Raw genomic sequence first — 21,719 nt, 5'->3', positions numbered from 1 at the left:
AAGTGTTTTGAAGGGTGTGGCTTTCAAATATTGTAACCTTTTTTTATTCCTCCTCCTGAACAAAACACACACACATGAATGTATGCACACACATACGCATATATATTGGCATACTTTATCTAGCGTTTGCGTTGCCTTAGCAGAAGATGCTTCCACTTATGCAAGTTGGCTCACCCAGTTTTCTCTGATACTTCTGCCCCTTAAACCCTCTGTCCAAATCTCAGGACTGGGGAACTATCTAGAATAAGAATAGTGTGGGTGGCTGCAGTAGGTAGGGAAGATTCATAAAAATAAGATCCCAAAGCTTGCATAAGCAGAAACTCAGTTATAGCAAAGCCACCTTTTGGACACAAAATTCTTTAAAACACACACACACAGAGTTCATACTGGTGGTTGCATCTCTGAAATTCCTGGACTCTTATTGGTATTCACCAATTGGTGAAAATTTATATAAACTGTAGTAGATAATTACATACATAGTGAACTGAAATCTTAAAATCTGCTCTGAAAATGCGCATCAGATTTTATTCTAATAAAACTCAATGGAATTATCGTGGTACAGAAAAGCAGAATGTAGAACGGGTAAGTTAAACCAAGTCCCATGTTGCTGTTGCTTAAAAATAAAGGGCATGATTCAACCAAAGTTTAAATTCTCAATGGGAAAGTTAAGCATATGTTTAAATCTCTCCCATTGAAATCAGTGGAACTATGAGTGCCACTGACTAGTTTGTGCCCATTGTAAAGCCTGCAACAGTACGGAAGCATGGGGAGGGCAGAGAATTATAGCCCCATATGTTCTTCACACCAGTGAGTAATTACTGCAGTTTAAGGAACAGTATTATTCAATCATATTGACTGCTGGCTGTGCCTTATTAATATTCAGGCTATATTGAGTTATAGGACAGATTTTCAGTGGTTTATCAATGCTGAGAAAAATGGGCGACACTGAGGATGGGTGCTGCTTTGATTGATTATTTTTAGCAGTTTACTCCAAAACACGGCCCCTCCAAGAAATTTCTGACTTGTGTTGGAGATAACTTTCTCCTACGGAAAGTGAAGGAAGCAACCAGAGGATCAGCTATCCTGGATTTGATTCTAACCAATAGAGATTATTTGGTGGATGAAGTGGCAGTTACGGGAACTCTTCGGGAAAGTGACCACACCATACTTGAATTCTTGCTTTTAACAGAAGCAAAAGCTGAGAGTAGCCATACACGCACCCTGGACTTCAGGAAAGCTGATTTTAATAAACTCAGAACAATTGTAAGTACGGTTCCATGGCAAGCGGCCCTCATGGGAAAAGGAGTCTAAGATGGGTGGGAGTTTCTAAAAAAGGAAATTCTAAAAATGCAATGGCAAGCAATTCCAACAAGGAAAAAAGGGGGAAAACATCAGAAGAAGCCAATGTGGCTTCACAAAAAGCTTAGAGATGATCTGAAAACAAAAAAGGACACATACAGGAAGTGGAAAGAAGGCCAGGCCACAAAGGAAGAGTACAGGCAGGTGTCATGGAATTGCCGGGATGGTGTCAGGAAGGCTAAAGCTGAGAATGAGCTGAGGTTAGCGAGAGCTGCTAAAAGCAACAAAAAAGCTTTCTGCAGGTACGTCCATAGTAAAAGACAGAGAAAAGAAATGGTGGCACGGCTACTCAGTGAGGATGGCAAAATGATAGCAGATGACAAAGAAAAGGCAGAAGTGCTCAATTCCTACTTTGGCTCAGTCTTCTCCCAAAAAAGGGTCTATGACCCTCCCGGGAAACATGAAGTAGAAAGGGCAGGATTGCAGCTTGAGACTGATAGACAAACAGTCAAGGAATACCTAATCACTTTGAATGAGTTCAAATTGGCAGGGCCCCATAAACTGCATCCTAGAGTGTTGAAGGAACTGGCTGAAGAACTCTCAGAACCGCTGTCTATTATCTTTGCAAAATTGTGGAGGACTGGTGAAGTGCCAGATGACTGGAGGAGAGCTAATGTCCCTATCTTCAAAAAGGGCAAAAAGGAGGAACTGGGGAACTACAGACCAGTCAGCCTAACATCAATCCCTGGAAAAACTCTGGAGCATATTATAAAGCAGTCAATCAGTAAGCACCTTGAAAACAATGCAGTGATTACTAGGAGCCAACATGGATTTATGAAGAACAAATCCTGCCAAACACTAAAAGTTTTAAAACAAACCGTGGAGATAAGAGTGCGCTACATTGCGGACCGCCATCTTGCCTCCTCCTCAAGCAAACTAATCTTATCTCATTTTTTGATTGGGTAACCTCCCTTGTAGACTGTGGGAATGCTGTGGACATAATATATCTTGACTTCAGCAAAGCTTTTGACAAAGTGCCCCATGATATTCTGATTAGCAAGCTAGCTAAATGTGGGCTGGATGGAACAACTATCAGGTGGAGCCACAGTTGGCTCCAGAGTCGTACTCAAAGAGTGCTTATCAATGGTTCCTTCTCAAACTGGGTGGAAGTAACGAGTGGGGTCCCACAGGGCTCAGTCCTGGGCCCAGTGCTCTTCAACATTTTTATTAATGACTTGGATGAGGAGGTACAGAGCATGCTTACCAAATTTGCAGATGATACAAAATAGGGCATAGCTAATACTGTGGAAGACAGAAAGAAAATTCAAAGGGACCTTGATGGGCTGGAGCATTGGGCTGAAAACAACAAAATGGAATTCAGTAGGGATAAATGCAAAGTTCTACACTTGGGAAAAAGAAACCAAATGCACAGTTATAAGATGGGGGATGCTTGGCTCAGCAATACGACATGTGAGAGGGATCTTTGAATTGTCGTTGATCACAAGCTGAATATGAGCCAACAGTGCAATGTAGCTGCAAAAAAGGCAAATGCTATATTAGGCTGCATTAATAGAAGTATAGTTTCCAAATTGCTTGAAGTATTAGTTCCCCTCTGTTCAGCACTGGTTAGGCCTCATCTTGAATACTGCATCCAGTTCTGGTCTCTGCACTTCAAGAAGGACACAGACAAACTGAAACAGGTTCAGAGGAGGGCAACAAGGATGCAACAAGGGTTCTGTCCTGGGGTCAATACTCTTCAACATTTTTATCAATGACTTAGATGATGGGGTGGAGGGAAGCCTTATGAAGTTTGCAGATGATACAAAACTGGGAGGGATAGCTAACACAGTGGAAGACAGGAATAAAATCCAAAGGGACCTGGATAGACTAGAAAATTGGGTTGAAATTAATAAAATGACATTCAATAAAGACAAATGCAGGATTCTGCATTTAGGCCACAAAAACAAAATGCACGGGTACAGGATGGGAAATACCCGGCTTAGCAGTTGTGCGTGTGAGAAGGACCTTGGAATTGTAGTGGATCGCAAGTTGAACATGACCCAGCAGTGTGATGCTGCAGCAAAAAAGGCAAATGCGGTTTTGGGCTGCATAAACAGAGCTATAGTTTCCAGGTCGAGGGAAGTAATAGTCCCACTATATTCTGCATTGGTCAGGCCTCATCTGGAATACTGCGTTCAGTTCTGGGCGCCTCATTTTAAGAAAGATACAGACAAGTTGGAGCGGGTTCAGAAGAGGGCGACAAGGATGATAGCCGGTATGGAGAACAAGTCTTATGAGGAAAGGTTGAAGGAACTTGGCATGTTCAGTCTGGTGAAGAGAAGGCTGAGGGGTGATATGATTGCACTCTTTAAGTACCTGAAGGGCTGTCACATAGAGGAGGGTACAGATTTGTTCTCAGATTGGATATTAGAAGGAACTTCTTGACAGTAAGGGCGGTTCGGCAATGGAACCGACTGCCTAGGGAGGTGGTTGGGATCCCCTTCACTGGATGACTTCAAGCAGAGGCTGGACAGCTATCTGCGGGAGATGCTCTAGCTGTGGATTTCCTGCTGTGAGCAGGGGGTTGGACTCGATGGCCTACAAGGCCCCTTCCAACTCCATGATTCTATGATTCTATTCTATGATTCTATGATCAGGGGACTGGAAACAAAGCCCTATCAAGAGAGACTGAAAGAGCTGGGCATGTTTAGCCTGGAGGAGAAAAGACTGAGGAGATATGATAGCACTCTTCAAGTACATGAAAGGCTGTCACACAGAGGAGGGACGAGATCTGTTCTCGATCATCCCAGAGTGCAGGACACGGAATAATGGGCTCAAGTTGCAGGAAGCCAGATTTTGACTGGACATCAGGAAACACTTCCTAACTGTTAGATCCATAGAACAATGGAACCAATTACCTAGAGAGGTAGTGGGCTCTCCGACACTGGAGGCATTCAAGAGGCAGCTGGACAGCCATCAGTTGGGAATGCTTTGATTTGGCTTCCTGCATTGAGGAGGGGGTTGGACATGATGGCCTTATAGGCCCCTTCCAACTCCACTGTTCTATGAGTCTGTCTTCAATAGGTGCCGAAAAGATAACACAGATGGCACCTGTCTAATATTTAAGGGTAGGGAGTTCCACATGGTAGGTGCCACCACACTAAAGGTCCGTTTCCTATGTTGTGCAGAAAGGACCTCTTGATAAGATGGTATCTGCAGGAGACCCTCACCTGCAGAGCGCAGTGATCGACTGGGTATGTAAGGGATAAGACGGTCTTTCAGGTATCCTGGTCCCAAGCTGTATAGGGCTTTGTACACCAAAACTAGAACCTTGACGTTGGCCCAGTAGCAAATGGGCAGCCAGTGCAGTTCTTTCAGCAGCTAGGGAGCATGTTGGCGATACCCTGCCCCAGTGAGCAGTCTCGCCGCCACATTTTGCACCAGCTGCAGCTTCCGGACCAACCTCAAGGGCATCCCCACATAGAGCGCATTACAGTAATCCAGCCTGGAGGTTACCAGTGTGTGGACAATAGTGGTCAGGCTATCCCAGTCCAGAAATGGCCGCAGCAGTCTTACCAGCTGAAGCTGGTAAAAGGCACTCCTAGCCACTGAGGTCACCTGGGCCTCTAGTGACAAAGATGGATCTAGAAGCACCCCCAAACTACGGACCTGCTCTTTCAGGGGGAGTACGAACCCATCCAGGGCAGGCAACTGACCAATTATCTGAACTCGGGAACCACCAACCCATAGTGCCTCCTTCTTGCTAGGATTCAGACTCAGTTTATTGGCCCTCATCCATCCTACCACCAAGTCCAGGCAGTGGTCCAGGGCTTGCACGGCCTCTCCCAATTCAGATGTTACAGAGAAATAGAGTTGGGTATCATCAGCATATTGCTAACACCTTGCCCCAAATCTCCTGATGACTGCTCCCAAGGGCTTCATATAGATGTTAAACAGTATGGGGGACAAGATGGTACCCTGTGGCACCCCACAGCACAACTGCCAGGGGGCCGAAAGACAATCACCCAATGCTATTCTCTGAAAACAACCCTGGGGATAGGATTGGAAGCACTGTTTTACCCATCTCACCAAGTCAGCCCAGAGGGATACCATGGTCAATGGTATCAAAAGCTGCTGAGAGATCAAGTAACAGGGTTGCACTCTCCTTGTCCTTCTCCCGATAAAGGTTATCCATCAGGGCGACCAAGGCCGATTCAGTCCCATCACCAGGCCTGAACCCAGACTGGAATGGGTCAAGATAATCTGTTTCATCCAAGAGTACTTGCAATTGATGAGCCACAACTCTCTCAATCACCTTCCCTCAAAAGGGGGTATTTGCAACCGGTCAGTAATTGTCACAGACCAATGGGTCCAAGGTGGGCCTTTTCACTGCCTCTTTCAGGCAGTTATGTTACCCATAGTTTTCTGGTTCAGATGAAACTACAATCCACAGAAGTCTTCCTGGTTTGTTTCCTGCTGTGTAGTGGCTGTGTGAGCGAACAGAGGGCTTGTTCATATCTCTGCTTTATTAAGCCAGTATATATATGCTTATCTTAATGTGGCCAGTTTTACCATCTATTCAGTATAATTAGTTAATGTTAAATACACATTTGCAGACTTGCAACAACTGTCACTGATTCATGATTTGGTTCTATAGATGGGCTGATAGCAGTTGAAGCCTTAGAATGAAATCAATGTCTGAAGATGTTAGCAGCCAAGCAAGATTAGCTACTTGTGGTCTTCCTTTGCATAATTATTTAACATTAGAATTCTGAAAGAAACAGAGGATTTTTTTGTCTGGGGTTAATAATCAGTCTTGGTTTTTCTTTCTTGCATCCGAAAAAAGCCATTTACGCTTCCAAACAGTATTTCTTACGCTTTATGTCAGTTCTGGATTTTATTCCATTCTTAAACCCAATTGATTGTGTTCAGTCTTTTGTCTGCGTAGGTTGTATCTAATGCTGCACCAGTGGGGCTCCACTGGCACAATGGGACTTCTCTTTCCCCCTTGCCCCCCATCTGCTCCTGATGCTCCCCCAACCCTCTGAAGTGGATTTTTACGGTGGGCAAGGGCTGGAGAGAAAGAGAGAACTCCATTGCACATACAGAAGTCTGTTGGGCCGGCAGAGCTACAGGATTGGATACAGCCTGATGGCCTGAAATGTCAAAATTGCCAAATTTTGGTTGTATTTCTTTTTCTTGTCTCTCATTTCTCTTTATAGCAAAATAATTACTGAGAGTTATGTTTTAATTATGAATAGAGAGCAATTTGCTTTTCAGTGCACGTCCCCTTAGCCTTTGCAACAATACAAAGAACAAGACTACATGCCCACTTTATTCTATAACATCTATGAAAAGGCAACTGGTTCACTTCTGCTTGGAGGATGAAGCATGTCAAAAAAGATCCTACTGGCTTCTGTTGTGGAAGGCGATAAATTTTGGTCACATTGCTTCTTTCTCTCCCTCAGCTAAAACTTGAAATGTGGCTTGGAAGTGTGGTATATTAGCTCAATACTGTCTCCACAAACAAATAATCTTTATGGTGCCTGTAGGAAAGCAAGTGAGATAATTGTGGGGGTGGGGAGGAGGAATGGGGATACAGGAAGATAGTTTGCAATCACTAGGCAACAGTTTTATATGGGCCAGATCATGGGCTATTACTGATTTCCAGTTTCTAAGCTTCCCCCAGGCACCTGGTTGGCCACTGTGAGAACAGGATGCTGGACTAGATGGGCCACTGGCCTGATCCAGCAGGCTCTTCTTATGTTCTTATGTTCATATATATGCATAAGAATTTTCTTTTTGTTTTACATAGCCCCTTTTACGGAGAAGACTTCTACTGTGAAATTCCACGGAGTTTTCGTCATCTGTCATTTTACATTTTTGATAGAGATGTTTTTCGCAGGGATTCAATCATTGGTATGTGCTACTTTCATTTTTAAATTTACCTCTAATCTTCAATATTTTCCTTATCTGTTCTGTGCATTGTGACATCTCTTACAAACAACAGTGAACATTGCTAGCATATAAATTATTTCATATTTCAGCATGCTGTTAATTGTGACTGAGTTTTAAGTTGCCGTTTTTATGTGTTTAAAGAAAATTCTATATAATAGTAATAAAGAAGAAAATTACCTTCAAAACGCAGGGTGTGCCCAGTTTTTTTTTATTTCAGTGTGAGGTAAAAGAAGCAATTTAAAACTTTTTTTTAAAAAAGGAAACGTTTTCCTGAACATGCTATGAACTGCATGGTTTAAATTTATCTATTAAGAAGAATAAAGAGATTATTCAGCCCTAGTTATTGCTGAATGGATGCTTTAATTTTAAACTCTTGTTTTCCATACCCATAAACTTTCAGAATTGGTGGATAAAATGCTCAATTCTCCTTACAGCTTAAATAAATGATAAATTCTGCTCAGTTAACGATGTGTGTGTGCATGTTTTAATAATAAAGCAATACATGGAGGTGTTTTTGTGTTTGTGAATATTGGCAGTTTTCCAGTCATCAGATGACCATGCAAAATTGGAGGGGAATGGGAGAGAGAGAAGAGAGCAAGTATTGCAACATAAATATCAAATGAAAACAAAAAGAAAATGGGCATGTATGCTGGAATAGGATGAAAGAGGTGAAAATGTATTTTGTCCAAAATTTAGGCCCATACCTTGGCAGTACCTAGGCGTTAAAGGGGCAATTGCTGGGCACCACCCTAACCTCAAAATAACAATAATCCTGCATGTGTTTCAAATACATTCTGCCCTTAGTGCCCACAATTTCTCCCCTTAGGCCAGATGACCAGTTTTTATTACATTTTGCCAAATTAAGGCTTAAATCTTTTCTACAGCCAGCCATGCTTATGTATATAGTTTTGCTTTTCTAATAGCACATCCCTCTGGGCCTGAGCTCTGTCAAGAGTTAATGCTATTTCCTTTAGCCAGCATTATTTTTATAATAATAAGAATTTTGGAGTATTTATCTCTTAAAGATAAGCCTAAGTGGGGTCCCATGGTAAATCACCTTGGATGGGATAGTGGCTTTTTGCCAAGCTTTTGAAGTGCATCAAAACTGGCATGGAAGGGGGGGGAATCACCACTTAGTTCTCCTCTGGCTGTTTCCTACCAATTAGGGCAACTTCCCTGGCCCTGTATAAATATTGTCAAGGCCATGGCAATGTAACTCCAAATAACAGGTGTTGCTTGTTCAGCAGAATAAACAGTATATATACAGTGCCTTGCAAAAGTATTCAGACCCCTGACCACTGCACTCATATTACTGAATTACGAATGGTGTGTTGTAATTTCGTTCTGTATGATATGTTATTTTGAAACACTGAAACTCAAAATCAATTATTGTAAGGTGGCATTGGTTTTCTTTTGGGAAATGTTTGTAAGAAACATAAAAAAATGAAACATGTTGCTTACATAAGTATTCAATCCCTGTGTTGTGGAAGCTCCCAGTTCACACAGATGAAAGAAATTGCCCCATCGAGGACACAATTGCCTTACCATTGGCCCCCATCTGTGTTCTTTATTGCCTGCCTGACTCGCAAAAGAGCCATTGCCCCTTTGGCAAGAGAGGGGGACATCCAAAATATATGATGTTACCCATCAATATACTTTCATTTTCCTGAAACAATAACAGCTCTTCGCAGTTCATCAGTTTATAACACTCAACAAACATGTAGTTATGAATTTCTTGTGTGGGATCCAGATACCTTCCTTAAGGAAGTGCTTTTGTTTTGAGGCAGTTACATCAATATTTTGACTGTGTTCAAATTCTGTAATATATTGTTGCTGGGAGAAATGCAGTTATTTCTTCAGCTAGTGGAACCATTGTGGTTAGGAGAGATGCTTGAAATGTGGTCATGGAAGTGTTCACCGGCATTTAATAGATAGTTCCTTTGTTGTCAGTGATGGGTGATGTAGCTTCTGCTTCCAGCCACTCCATCCCCAGATGTTTATATTACCATTTTTAACTGATTATACAATATGTACTTTGCATACAGAAGATTCTAGATTCAGTCCCCAAAATCTGTGTTGTCAGATAATGGGTCTAGGGAATCCCTGGCACCCAAGGTCTTGGAAAGCCTCTGCCAGTCAGAGTAGATGTTACTGAGCTAGATCCATGAATAGTCTGACTCTATTGGAGCATTATGTGTTTACTAACAAGATGACACTGATAATGGGCTTCTCCAGCCATTCGGCCCCCTTGAAAATTATATTATGATGAATTTAATAAAGCACTTTCCATTCCAAAACTTCTATTTAAATTCTAAATATTAAAAAAAATCCAAAAAAATAGATGTGTGAGTCAGGAACTTTGTGAATGTATTTTGAATGTTTCATTTTTAATCTGGTAGAATATTCAAGAGAAAATTAATATAAAACTTAGATGTGTTGGAGGGAACTTCAGAAGAATTCCAGGCCAAACCTAGAGAATAGCTAAATAACAGAATCCTTAGCAGGCCTGCAATAAACAGTTCAGTATCTGTGACCTTCAGTTTAAAACAGGAAACATACTGCATCATCTGATCATTTAGCGCTTCTCTGAAGGAATAATAGAATGCTTATACTGTGTGTCCTTCATGTGACAGATACACAATTATTTCTGGCCTAATTTACAAAGTAGAAAGACAAATTAGAATGTAAAGCTTTCATTTATGTTGAAAACATAAATCCATAAGTCCACACATAAGAATTTTCACTTCAGCATAATTTCTATGAGGGCTTGTGCTGGTACCTGGGTTCAGTGAAATACTACTTGCAACAATAATATTCTGAACTGCTGAAATACATTATTGTCTGAGACCCACATTCTAGTTTGGCAGGTCAACGTAGAGACCAATCATAGTAGCTGTAGATCAGACTCTGTGATAGCAGACTATGTACTGTGTCCCAGGTATCCAAAAAAAGGAGCTGAAACAGTGGTTGATCTATGAGAAAATAGTCATGTAATTCCCTTGTGAAATTTCACAAAATTCTGACATCTACATGCGTAAAAAAAGCCATTTCTGAAATGTTATCACTGGGTATGTCCAATTAAGATAATTTCACTGCACTTCAAATGTATTAAGTAATCTGATCACAATCTTCTATTTTAACTTTTTTTGTTGTTTTGAACCTTTTTAAAATGTTGAAAAAAGTCATGTTCTTTCTGGCCAAAACAACTTTCAAACAAGAAGTGTGTAAAAAAAAACAACACCACAAAACCTGGCATTGCAAAAATTAATCAAACATTCTTATTGATTTCTGTCCCTTGGTTTCTGCCCACTGAAGTCTGTGATTTAAAAAGAAAACACCAAAGGAAAGGAAAAGTCAGGAAGAAGGGAATTAAACAGAAATGTTTCTTCCAAGTGAGGTCTGTGGTTCCATTTGGTTTTATGGTGAAAAGGTTATCTTGGATCATCTATTGCAGGCAGGTTTCTTATCACATGAATGCAGTACCTGCCAATATAGATAGCATGGCTTGTCACTTGATAAGATTTGACTTTGGTTCTGTGCACAGGAAACCTATAGGAACCCTTTGAAGAGTGAAAAGCTTATTACTGAAGTTATTAATGTCTTGGCCCAACATTAAAAAAAATTCCCGAACTCAAGTGAGGCAACACCTTGTGTTAGACCAATTAATTTTCAAAATCTTGAAACACCTGCTTTCATTTTATATATGGAATTCTTTAGGTGTAGTTAAGCTTTTGTTTTATCATGCTAAATCAGTTCTATTTCTTCCACCATTCATGGAAAGGGCTAAACTGGAATTGACATTGAACAATCATGATTTGGGAATATGTGGTGTCAATGTCAATAGCAAGACTGCCAATTACCCACCAAAAATAAATTATCTATAGCTTTGTTGCCTTGTCTCGTTTTGGGCTATGAAACTATGGCAATCAACTTAACTTCCCTTTAAATTTGCCTTTTAAAAATATGTTAGAATTTTGAACACATTTGTAAAGAATTGTAGCAACATGATTGATTAAACATGTCAGGCCACCATAGCCCAGTAACATTATATGGAAGTCATGTCAGCAACTAATACTGCAAGTAAGTGTGTCTAAAGAATTTTAAAAAACAGAAAGAAACTAGCATCATAAAGTACTGTGTAAAGAGACCTGTAAAGAAACAGTCTCTAAGTTCTGTTGTCCTGTCCATAGAAGACTGCTGATCTAACAGTTTTTTGAAAAACTGAAGATTTCCCCTGTAATGTATATTGAGATGCCTATATTTATCCAGGATGATATTTTTAATTTGGTGTCTTTTCAGGAAAAGTAGCAATATTGAAGGAAGATTTGCAAAAGTACCATAACAGAGACACCTGGTTTCAGCTGCAACATGTTGATGCTGATTCAGAAGTACAGGTGAGAGAGTCTCCCATTACTAAATCATGAGCTGCCTGGTGATGGTGACCTTAACAATTAAAATGGAACAGCTGTGGTCCCTTTCTTTTGCTAGGTAAAAACTGCAGGTGGAAGTGATTTGTACAGAGGATGTTTCATGTGGTCTCTGCATAATGGCAGTTCTATGCAGACTAGCCCCAAGAGGATAATTGTATAAAACTTGATGTGTTGTAAGAAATGTATTTTAATCTGGTAGTGATGTCTGCACAAAACACCATATTTCCTTTTGCATGGAAAGAGGAAATACTACAGTGTCTCTGATAACATTGTTTTTGCTTTTGTTTAAATAGCTGCTGTTGCCTTCAAATAATCTTTATTATTATGTAGTTTTTTATTTTAAACATTTCTTCCCCACTCTTTATTGCGCAGCAATTTCAGAGCAGATTACAAATAAAATAGTTTCAAATTCGCGGTGCAGTTACTAAAAACAAGGCAGATAACTCTTACCAGCCAAAAAAAAAAAAATCAGTACTGGCATCAGATTTCACTAACAGCCATATTACAGAGGAGGGAATTCCTAAACTGGGATGCTAAAACCAAGAAGGCTCTTCCTTGCTTTGCCATGTTTTTGCCTTGCTTTCACCTCAGCTAAAGATAGTACAGCCAAAAGAGTGAAAATGTAAATGGACCGTTGGTCTCACCTGAAGGGTGATTTTCACAGGAGGCCTGCCATCAAGCGGGTATCATAGCTGTACCTATCATCCGAAGGCAAGAATGTTCTGAAGTGAAGACTAGGGGCATTAGGCCCCTCCCACTCTCCAGTTCATTCGCAGCGAGTCCAGAGAGAGATATCTAAAAGTACATGAAAAAAGGCCAACAGGCCTGCCAGCAAGGACATAATAGCAATTTCTTCATAATACGACTCTATTTCAATATAACAGGATTAGAAGTCTTGACTTCACCAGCAAACCTAAACATAATAGCGTAACAGAAATCTAGAAAAAACTGGAGAAAAATATCTAGGTATCCTCCAACTGGGAGGGTTGTGATGGCAGGCCTCCTGTGAAAATCACCCCTCAGGTGAGACCAATGGTCCATTTTCCACAGGAGTCCTGCCATCAAGCGGGATGTACCAAAGCAGCCCATATCAGGGAGGGACCACTCACATCCTAATCATCGTTGATAACCTGTTGCAACACCCGCCTGCCAAAAGAGGCATCGGCAGAGGCATAACGATCTATTTTGTAATGTCTTATAAACGAATGTGGGGTAGACCAAACAGCCGCTCTGCAAATATCAGCAAGAGGAGCATTGGTAGCAAAAGCAGCCGTAGTGGCTGCTGATCTAGCGGAATGAGCAGTTATTTTAGAGGAAGCTTAAGGACTCATAAGCTAAGACAATACATGCGCGCAACCAGCAGGATAAGGTGGAATTAGCCACCTTTTGCCCCATAGAACGTGGATGAAAGGATACAAACAAGGACTCAGTCCGTCTGATATCCTGGGTCCGAGACAAGTAGGTCTTGAGAGCCCTCCGAACATCCAACGAATGCCAAGCCTTCTCCAGACGATAGGTGGGATTCGGACAAAAGGAAGGAAGAACAATGTCCTGGTTGCAATGGCATGAAAAGGATCCAGACGACACATGATCGGCTACACCACTGCAAGTGTCTTGTCTACATCCTCAAGCCTCAAAAATTGAAACTAATCCTGTTAATTAGGCAAGACGGTGCACCACGCACATTCCCTGGACTTGTATCAGCTGTGGTGTCCAATTCAGCATGGAGGTGAGTGCCTTGCACAGGGGTGTAGCCATCCGGGATCTGGGGAAGGGATCTTAGACCCCTTACCTTTTTCCGAGCAGGATCACTATGTCTCCAGCATCCTATGAGCCAATCAGCACAAAAGGGGAGTGTGTTAGCCACTGAGAAGAATCTTCTTACATGCTTCCTAGTTCTTTCCTGCTGGTTGGAGCAAATTAGAGTGAAAGAACTAGAAAGCAACTGAGAAGACTCTTCTCAGTAGCTAACACCCCCTTTCGTGCTGATTGGCTCCTAGGGATGTCTGTTGTTGGGGGAAAAGTCGTTAACAAGGATCTCATTCTCAACCCAGCAACCAAAAAAGGTGGGGGGGAAAGGCATGGCTGTGACTGACATGAAGGGACCCTGCACTTCTGAATTTGCCACTACACTACTGTCCTGGAAACTTGTCACAGCAGGCATTTCAGCCCCCTGTTGGATGGGGCCAATGACAACAAGCCCTTTACCACTTGGAACAGCTCTGCTGGAGGACTACTTACAAAAGTGATGGATGTTATAGATCTTATTATGGATTAACATAGTAGCACCAACACACTGGAAGGCACAGTGTTAGAGCAGCCAGAATCTTTGAAGAGGGGAAATTGGCAAGAAATGGGAGCCAGCTGCAACCAACTGGCCACCCACCTCACCTCTGACACTGTATCTCCCCCAGTCTGTGACAGGACCCTTCCTGTCAGGATCCCACCTCAGGCCACCACTTGCTAGGATCCCGCCTGTGGCTACCGCCTTGTCACGGTCCCACCTCAGGGTCCTGGTTTTTAAATGGTTCTTTCACAGGCTCTAGCAAAGATCTCTCAAGATCCCACTGCTAGGCAGCACCACCAGTCACTCCCAGTAATTCAATATTGCCTTGAGACTGTGTCTTAGTCTTCTCCAGGCCTGTTGATACTTTGTGTCTGGGTGCACTTGCAGGCCACAACCCCCCTGTATCTTTGTGCCTATAAAGCAGCCTTTCCCAACCAGTGTGCCTCCCGATGTTGCTGGACCACAACTCCCATCAGCCTCAGCCAGCATTGCCAATGGTCAGGAAAGATGGGAATTGCGGTCCAACAACATCTGGAGGCACACTGGTTGGGAAAGGCTGCTATAAAGCATACAGCCCTGGGTTGCTCTGGATACTTGATAATGTTACACTATCTCTTCACCGCTGCCACCATTGATACTTTTTCCCAACCTTGGTATATGCCCTGCCCACCCTTCTGGTCTGTGTAACCCAGCCAAGGATCAGGCGTTCTGGTAAACCAAGAAATATTTATTTATATATACAGGGAATAACAAGATTACTTAAAGGTATAGTTAACAAGCGTATGGTTTCATCAGATGCATTTCTCTTTATGTTTCTAGTGGTCAATAACCTGCCTCACTACCAGCCTAATCCAATCCAGCCCACAAAACCATCCAACAGCCTCCCTCAGAACTCCCACCAACAGAACCGTCATCCTCTCATTTATACTTTCAGACACTCAAACGCTCAGCCAATCATAATACAACATTCTCCAGCATTCCAGCCCATGTACTCCCCCCTCTCACTCAGTCTACTTACCATATATACTCTAATAAACCCGCACTTACCATATTTACAGTATTATAAATACAGGGGCATCGCAATGCCCCATCACTCTTCTAGTATCACCCAGCACGTTATTCAGTCCACATTCACTGATGTTTGGTTGTGTACACACATCAAAGTTTGCAGTTGGCTGGCTGACTTGTTTATTTATTAAATGCTCTTTAGTAAATATTTTCAGGAAAGTTAACATAAAGAAGGTGCAAAATGCAACAATAAATCTGGAAGAGGGAAGTCCCTTTTCTTGAAACCTAAGGAAGTAGGAAGCTGAAGCTGACTTTGGCTTTTAACCAGAGGAGGGGGGATACCTACCCTCAGTCCAAGAAAACAAAAGCTTAGGAAAGAGAACTTTGACAGGTGAGGTATAAGCAGGACAACATAATGCATCAAGAGAAGGGAGCCTATTGAGGAACCTACAGTAAAGAAGATCGGAAAGGGTGGGATAAAGTATTTCTTTTCCGATACCTAGAAAGGAGATTAATCAGATAAGACAAATAAAAAGGTTGTCTGGAAACTTTGTAAGGAGATTAAAACCTAAAGCAAAAGGCATGAAAGGGGAGGGGAGGCAGCAGTCTACTTAGACTTCTGTAGAACAATATTTATTTATTTATTTGTTTGTTTATTTATTTATTTATTTATTTATTTGTATACCTCCCCATAGCCGCAGCTCTCTGGGCGGTTTACAGTAACTAAAAACATTAAAAACAAATATACAAATTTAAAACACATCTTTTAAAAACAATTTAAAACACAATTTAAAACAATTTAAAAACACATGCTAAAATGCCTGGGAGAAGAGGACATACATAAAGTTACTGGAGCATCGACCTTTGGAAACACTCCAGAGTCAGAAATTTCCTTAGGAGGGAATAGTTTTCTTATAATCCCGAGAGAGGATTTCAGAATCTGCTCAAAAGAATATGTGGAAGAGAGGCCAGAACAGTAGCAAAGGCTTTGTTTTCTTCAGATTAAAATTAAGAAGGATGGTAAAGCCTGAGTTTACCAAGATAAAGACAGATTAAGAGTAAGAAGTCCCCTTTTTTGGATTAAAAGTCAGCATCAACTTCTGAACCTAAGAAATGGGACTTCCAGGATGTCTGTGTGTATCCAGAAAAAAAAAAACCTGCTATGATTCTGCCTGTAACAATCTTTGGTGCAGGTATCCTATCCTGAAAGGTTGGAGTAAATACATGTATAAAGATACATTTAACATGTAAAATTCTATTTGGATTCAAAGGTCGGATAAAAAGTGCGAAAGCAATACTAAAATAATGAAATATGTTATACTTTCATCCATTACAATTCTGGACTCTCTTTTGCCTCCTCTTGCTTTTGGGTCATTTTTACTTACAGTGCCTTATTGATTGATTGAATTATATCCCACCCTTCCTCCCAGCAGGAGGTACTCAGACCCCTGACCAATGCTCTCATATTATTGAATTACAAATGGTACATTGTAATTTCATTCCGTATGATATTTTATTTTGAAACACCGAAACTCAGAATCAATTATTGTAAGGTGACATTGGTTTTATGTTGGGAAATGTTTGTAAGAAACATAAAAAAAACTGAAACATGTTGCTTGGATAAGTATTCAATCCCTGTGCTGTGGAAGCTCCCATTTTACACAGATGAAAGAAATTGCCCTATCAAGGACACAATTACCTTACCATTGGCCTCCACCTGTGAACCATTAAAGTTGCTGTCACATTGTCAGGATTAAAGACCCCACTGTTGAAGGATTATTGGTCAGGCTGTGGATCTGAAGGAAAATGAAGACCAAAGAGCATCTCTCAAATGCATAGATTAGGAAAAGGGTGCAAAATAATGTCCAAATGTTTGGCTATCCCAATGAGCACAGTTGGATCAATAATCAGGAAGTGGAAGCTGCATCACACCACCCAGGCACTGCCAAGACAAGGCTGTCCCTCAAAACTCAGCTCTCGAATAAGAAGGAGACTATGTGAGAGAAGCCACAGAAAGGCCAGCAATCACTTTGAAGGAACTACAGAGTTCAGTGGCTGGGATTGGAGTAATGATGCACCAGTCAACCACATCAAGAGCTCTGCATAACACTGGCCTATATGGGGAGGGTGGCAAGAAAGAAGCTGTTACTCAAAAACCATCTGAAAGCACATCCTGAGTTTGCCAGAAAGCATGAGAGTGCCCCAGCTGCAATGTGGGAAAAGGTTTTGTAGTTGGATGAGACCAAGGTAGAGCTTTTTGGCCAAAACTCAAAAGTTCTATGTGTGGCGCAAACCTAACACTGCCCATGCCTCAGGACACACCATTCCTACATTGAAGTATGGTGGTGGCAGCATCATACTGTGGGGATGCTTCTCATCAGCAGGGACTGAAGGAAGAATGGATGGAGCAAAATACAGGCAAATACTGCAAGAGAACTAAAAAACTGAAGCTTGGGAGGAAATTCCCTTTTGAGCAGGACAGTGATCCCAAGCAACATTGGAGTGGCTGAAGAACAAAAAGGTGAATGTCCTACAGTGGCCCAGTCAAAGTCCTGATCTCAATCCCACTGAGAATATGTGGCGCTCTTTGAAAATTGCAGTCCACAAGCAACGTCCAATCAACCTGAATGACCTGGAGCAAATCTGCCAAGAAGAATGGGCCAAAATCCCTCCAACACTGTGTGCAAAACCTGTACATACTACCTCAAAGACTTAAAGCTGTTATTGCAGCGAAAGATGGCTCTACCAAATATTAATGGTCGTGGGTTGAATACTTATGCAAGCAACATGTTTCAGTTTTTTATGTTTCTTACAAACTTTTATCAACAGAAAACCAATGTCACCTTACTATGATTTTGAGTTTCAGTGTTTCAAACTAAAATATCATACAGAAGAAAATTACAATGTACTATTTGTAATTCAGTAATATGAGAGCATTGGTCAGAGGTCTGAGTACTTTTGCAAGGCACTGTATGTTGCTTTTTAAAGTGCCATGATCTATTGATGGTACTATATCAATGAATAACTACTTATCAGCTATGTAAGCTACTTGTTCAAAAAGGGTGTTAAAGTACATGGTGGTGGGTAATTAATGCATGTTAAATGATAACCGGAATTGGCCTTAGATAACTTTAACAGCAGTAGTTGAACACACACACACACACACACACACACACACAGAGAGAGAGAGAGAGAGAGAGAGCTAGTGTTTGGTTCCTGTGGGAAATGAAGATTTCCCTTTATCATGTGAAGTGAGCCAATATTTATACAGCCCTCATGCACTGTTGATATTTGCTGTACTGTTAACACACATTGAGACTGTGGGACTTGTTTGTCCTGCATTACTTTCTAGGAGACTTCTGGTTATTTATCGCACAAGCTCTTTTGCCTTGTCAGAAATGTTTGTGAAAAGTTCTAGTTCATTAGGGACATGGGCTCTAAATCTAATTATAAACATTGTACTATTTTTGTGCAGGTTTATCACTTCCTCTATTTTTGCATTGTAAAAGCCAACTTCTTAAAGCTACATTTGGAGCTTGGTGATAAGCATTTACTTCAAGTGGAATAGTTTGTACAGCATCCTTGTCCATTACATGTAAAAGTATGCTAGCATATTTTCTTAACAGAAAAAGTATGATTTCTAGTACTAGTACTTGAGAGGGAATGTAAAATAAAGAAGGTGGTCAATGAAACAGTGAAATGAGGTACTAAATTTATATTTAACTTCTTTGTAAAACAAGTCTTATTCACACAGTTGTGAGGATTTGGAATCTATGCCAAAGCAATAATGCTAGTCTGCAAAAACAGTATTCTTTTGGTGGCCATTACTAGGATGCATACACACCATAAAATCAAGCATGTTACTTCCTCCAAAGAATCCTAGGAATTGTACTTGAAGGGTGCTGGGATTTATAGTTCTGTGAGGGGTAAACTACAGTTCCTGAGATTCTTTGGAGAAAGTGATGCTCTTTAAATGTATGGCTATGCACCGTTGACTAAATGTATGGTGTATGCATTGGGCTGCAGGCAGCTGAACCAAATCTGTACGAAGCAGTGGTAAGATTGAGGATTACTAGCACGTTCCAAGAGCCAGTTTCTCAGGTCAAAGCATAATAAGGACCAAATTCTAGTGGTACCTTTGCCATTGCAAAGGCTCTAAGAAGGGTAAGGGTTGTTTTTTTTAAAGAAAAGAGGTGAAGGAGAAGGGAATGCTTAATCCTTCCCCTGACGGTTGTATTTCCCCAGAAACCACACACACACATGCAGCATTGCTTTTGCCCTCACAGGGTTCCACACCCATACAGTATTAAAAACAAAACACATTACATTCACTGGAATAGGGTGGATCTTAAAAACATGCATCTCAAGTGCTGAAGGGCAGGGTAAAGAGATGCATCTTTTGCATTCGCTGAAAACTATACAGCCAAGGTGCCAGACTCACCTCTGTAGGGAGGGAATTTCACAACTTAGGGGCTGCCACAGAGAAAGCCCTGTCCCAGGCTGCCGCCACCCCCACCCCCCGAACGTCTGAGGGTAGTGGAACTACCAAGGAGGTACCTTTGCTGATCTTAACACCCAAGAGAGTCTGTAGAGAAGGAGACAGTCCCTCAAATATTTTACCCTGATCATGATATATTCAAACCTTATAAAGATTATATATGGAGAGTTGATAACAGATGGGGATAAGTGTGTGTGTGTATGAGGGGGAGAAAATATATTCATGGATGGATAGGCAGAGGCTATTGTTGATAGTATTAGGTCTGTGGCCAGTTTGTAACATGTATCTAAGATTCCAGAGGTGAAATCTAATATATTAATACATGAAATGTTTTTATCAGGATTTGAGACTCTTATAACATATTTCAACTCTCATGGTGGCAAACAAGCTTAAATCAGAATGTGCTTTCTTGAAGTGACAGAAACAGGATAATTATGGGTTTCCCTATAATTCCATATTAAGCTTTTTCCATTATTATTATTATTCAGTTTCTCTTTATCAACTGTTGCACCCATACCCTTTGCTCCTATTCTTTGCTGCAAGATGACCCTGGCAAGTAAAATCAGATGCTTAAAATCCCCAGATAGCCATTAGTTCCACATTCACACGACTGAGGCCATAGTTATAAATAAACTCCAGATTGATTTATTGGTATGAGAAATACAGATTTGGAACAAATTGTTTGAGGTATGTGTTTTGCTATACTTTATAGACTTAGAGGGCGTTGCTATCTTCTGACTGAGGCACATGGTTTCCCCTCTCCCCATTGTGGAGATCTCATGAAATCTGCTGTTGCGAATAGGTTCATATCACCAACCAGCTGAACAGCAGGGACGACCTCAGGCTAAATAGGCCTCACCACTATTACAAGCAATAGGTGAAACTGAACGGTATTTAATGCCGTGAAAATGCTGGCCTTCTCAATTTTTATATTAGGCACACTCCTGGAGGCACAAAGCATCATGTGGAGCTGCCCTACAGGAGTCGGCAGGGCTTTATCCTGCTGGGCCACCAGTCCTGGACATGCAGCATTCTAGTCAGGCCATTGATTCCATGGTATGGTCTTCTGTGCCTCTCCTGAAAGCATCTACAAGCTCTTTGTCCCCAAGTGAATACAGACCGATGCCAGGAAGAGCAGGAGTAGAGGCATGCACAGAGATCTGGGGGAGAACAAGCTTGTGGATGGTTTAAGGGGGAGGTGCAGGATGGCCTGCCTTCAAAGCAGTGGTTTGACCATAGTACTGCATGTCCAGGCGTGGGCTGACAGGGAGTGGATGGGCTATGGGGCAGCTGCAAATACCGCTATATATGTGCTTGCACTTATTGGGTTATACCTGTTCACAGTAAAGCTATAATCCTAAATCATTCTAGTGAAATCAATTGACTTCCAAGCAAATCAGTGGGATTTCAATGTTCATGACCGAACTCAAAGATAACCCCACATTTTCATAGTAACATCCAAAAAGATAACTACAGCAGCCTTTGAGCCCTTTTCTTTATTTTCTTTAATGTTGTGTATGTGACTCTCCAAGGAAACCAGCCTCTCAAAACTATTTTGTAGCTTGCATGAGGGGATGTTAAACTGAGCACATTTGTTACTTTGATTACATTTTATATCTCTGATTTGTATATACTTGCATGGTAGGAAGTAACTGAGAATAGTGTGGGCTGCTTTAATGGAACATTATTCAGATCCTTTGCAGGATGGTCCGTTTATGACACTATAAACAGTTTTTAAAAAAGTGTTGGCTATTGTTCAGTGAATGCCATAATAATGCTTGCTGAACTTAATTACATGTAGCTAGCAGAGAGCTTATTTGAACAGAGTTAATCATTTGCAAGATTCAGAAAGACTCAGTGTTGGATATATTATAACCACAGACCATGTGAAAGTGAAGAATGCTATTTCCAGTCACCCACCCAGGAAACAAAAGGGTGTGACCATTTTATCTAACAAACAACAGTTTCCACATATCTTGATTTGCTTGTAGTTTGTAAAGAAAGAAAATATACTTGAATGATCACTGCATATCTGTTCAGCTTTAAAAGCCGTTAAGTATGTGTTTAATATGATAAAGACAGTTTGAGATGTTGAAAACTAACACTGAGCCTAATGACAATGCTCTGCTAAAATGTTCGAACCTGGCAGTTCCATTTGGGATGCTGCTTTTGGTCCTATAAGCTAATGTATCCCTATTTACTCTTCAACCAAAGCAACTATAGAATAATTTATATTAGC

The 21,719-nt window shown here is 41.2% G+C and overlaps 1 protein-coding gene across 1 annotated transcript in view; it reads left to right on the top strand.

The window, feature by feature from the left end:
• RASA3 (RAS p21 protein activator 3) overlaps positions 1–21,719 on the top strand; it is a 196,939-nt gene that overhangs the window by 89,933 nt on the left and 85,287 nt on the right. Inside the window, exons 3-4 of the mRNA XM_061626726.1 lie at positions 7,115–7,218; positions 11,557–11,651. Of these exons, the coding sequence (XP_061482710.1) occupies positions 7,115–7,218; positions 11,557–11,651 (199 nt within the window). The remainder of the gene's footprint in view (positions 1–7,114; positions 7,219–11,556; positions 11,652–21,719) is intronic.

This window comes from Rhineura floridana, chromosome 5, assembly GCF_030035675.1.
Source record: "Rhineura floridana isolate rRhiFlo1 chromosome 5, rRhiFlo1.hap2, whole genome shotgun sequence".
In the NCBI taxonomy this organism is placed as follows: Eukaryota; Metazoa; Chordata; class Lepidosauria; order Squamata; family Rhineuridae; genus Rhineura; species Rhineura floridana.
This window is presented reverse-complemented; position numbering and strand designations above follow the sequence as displayed.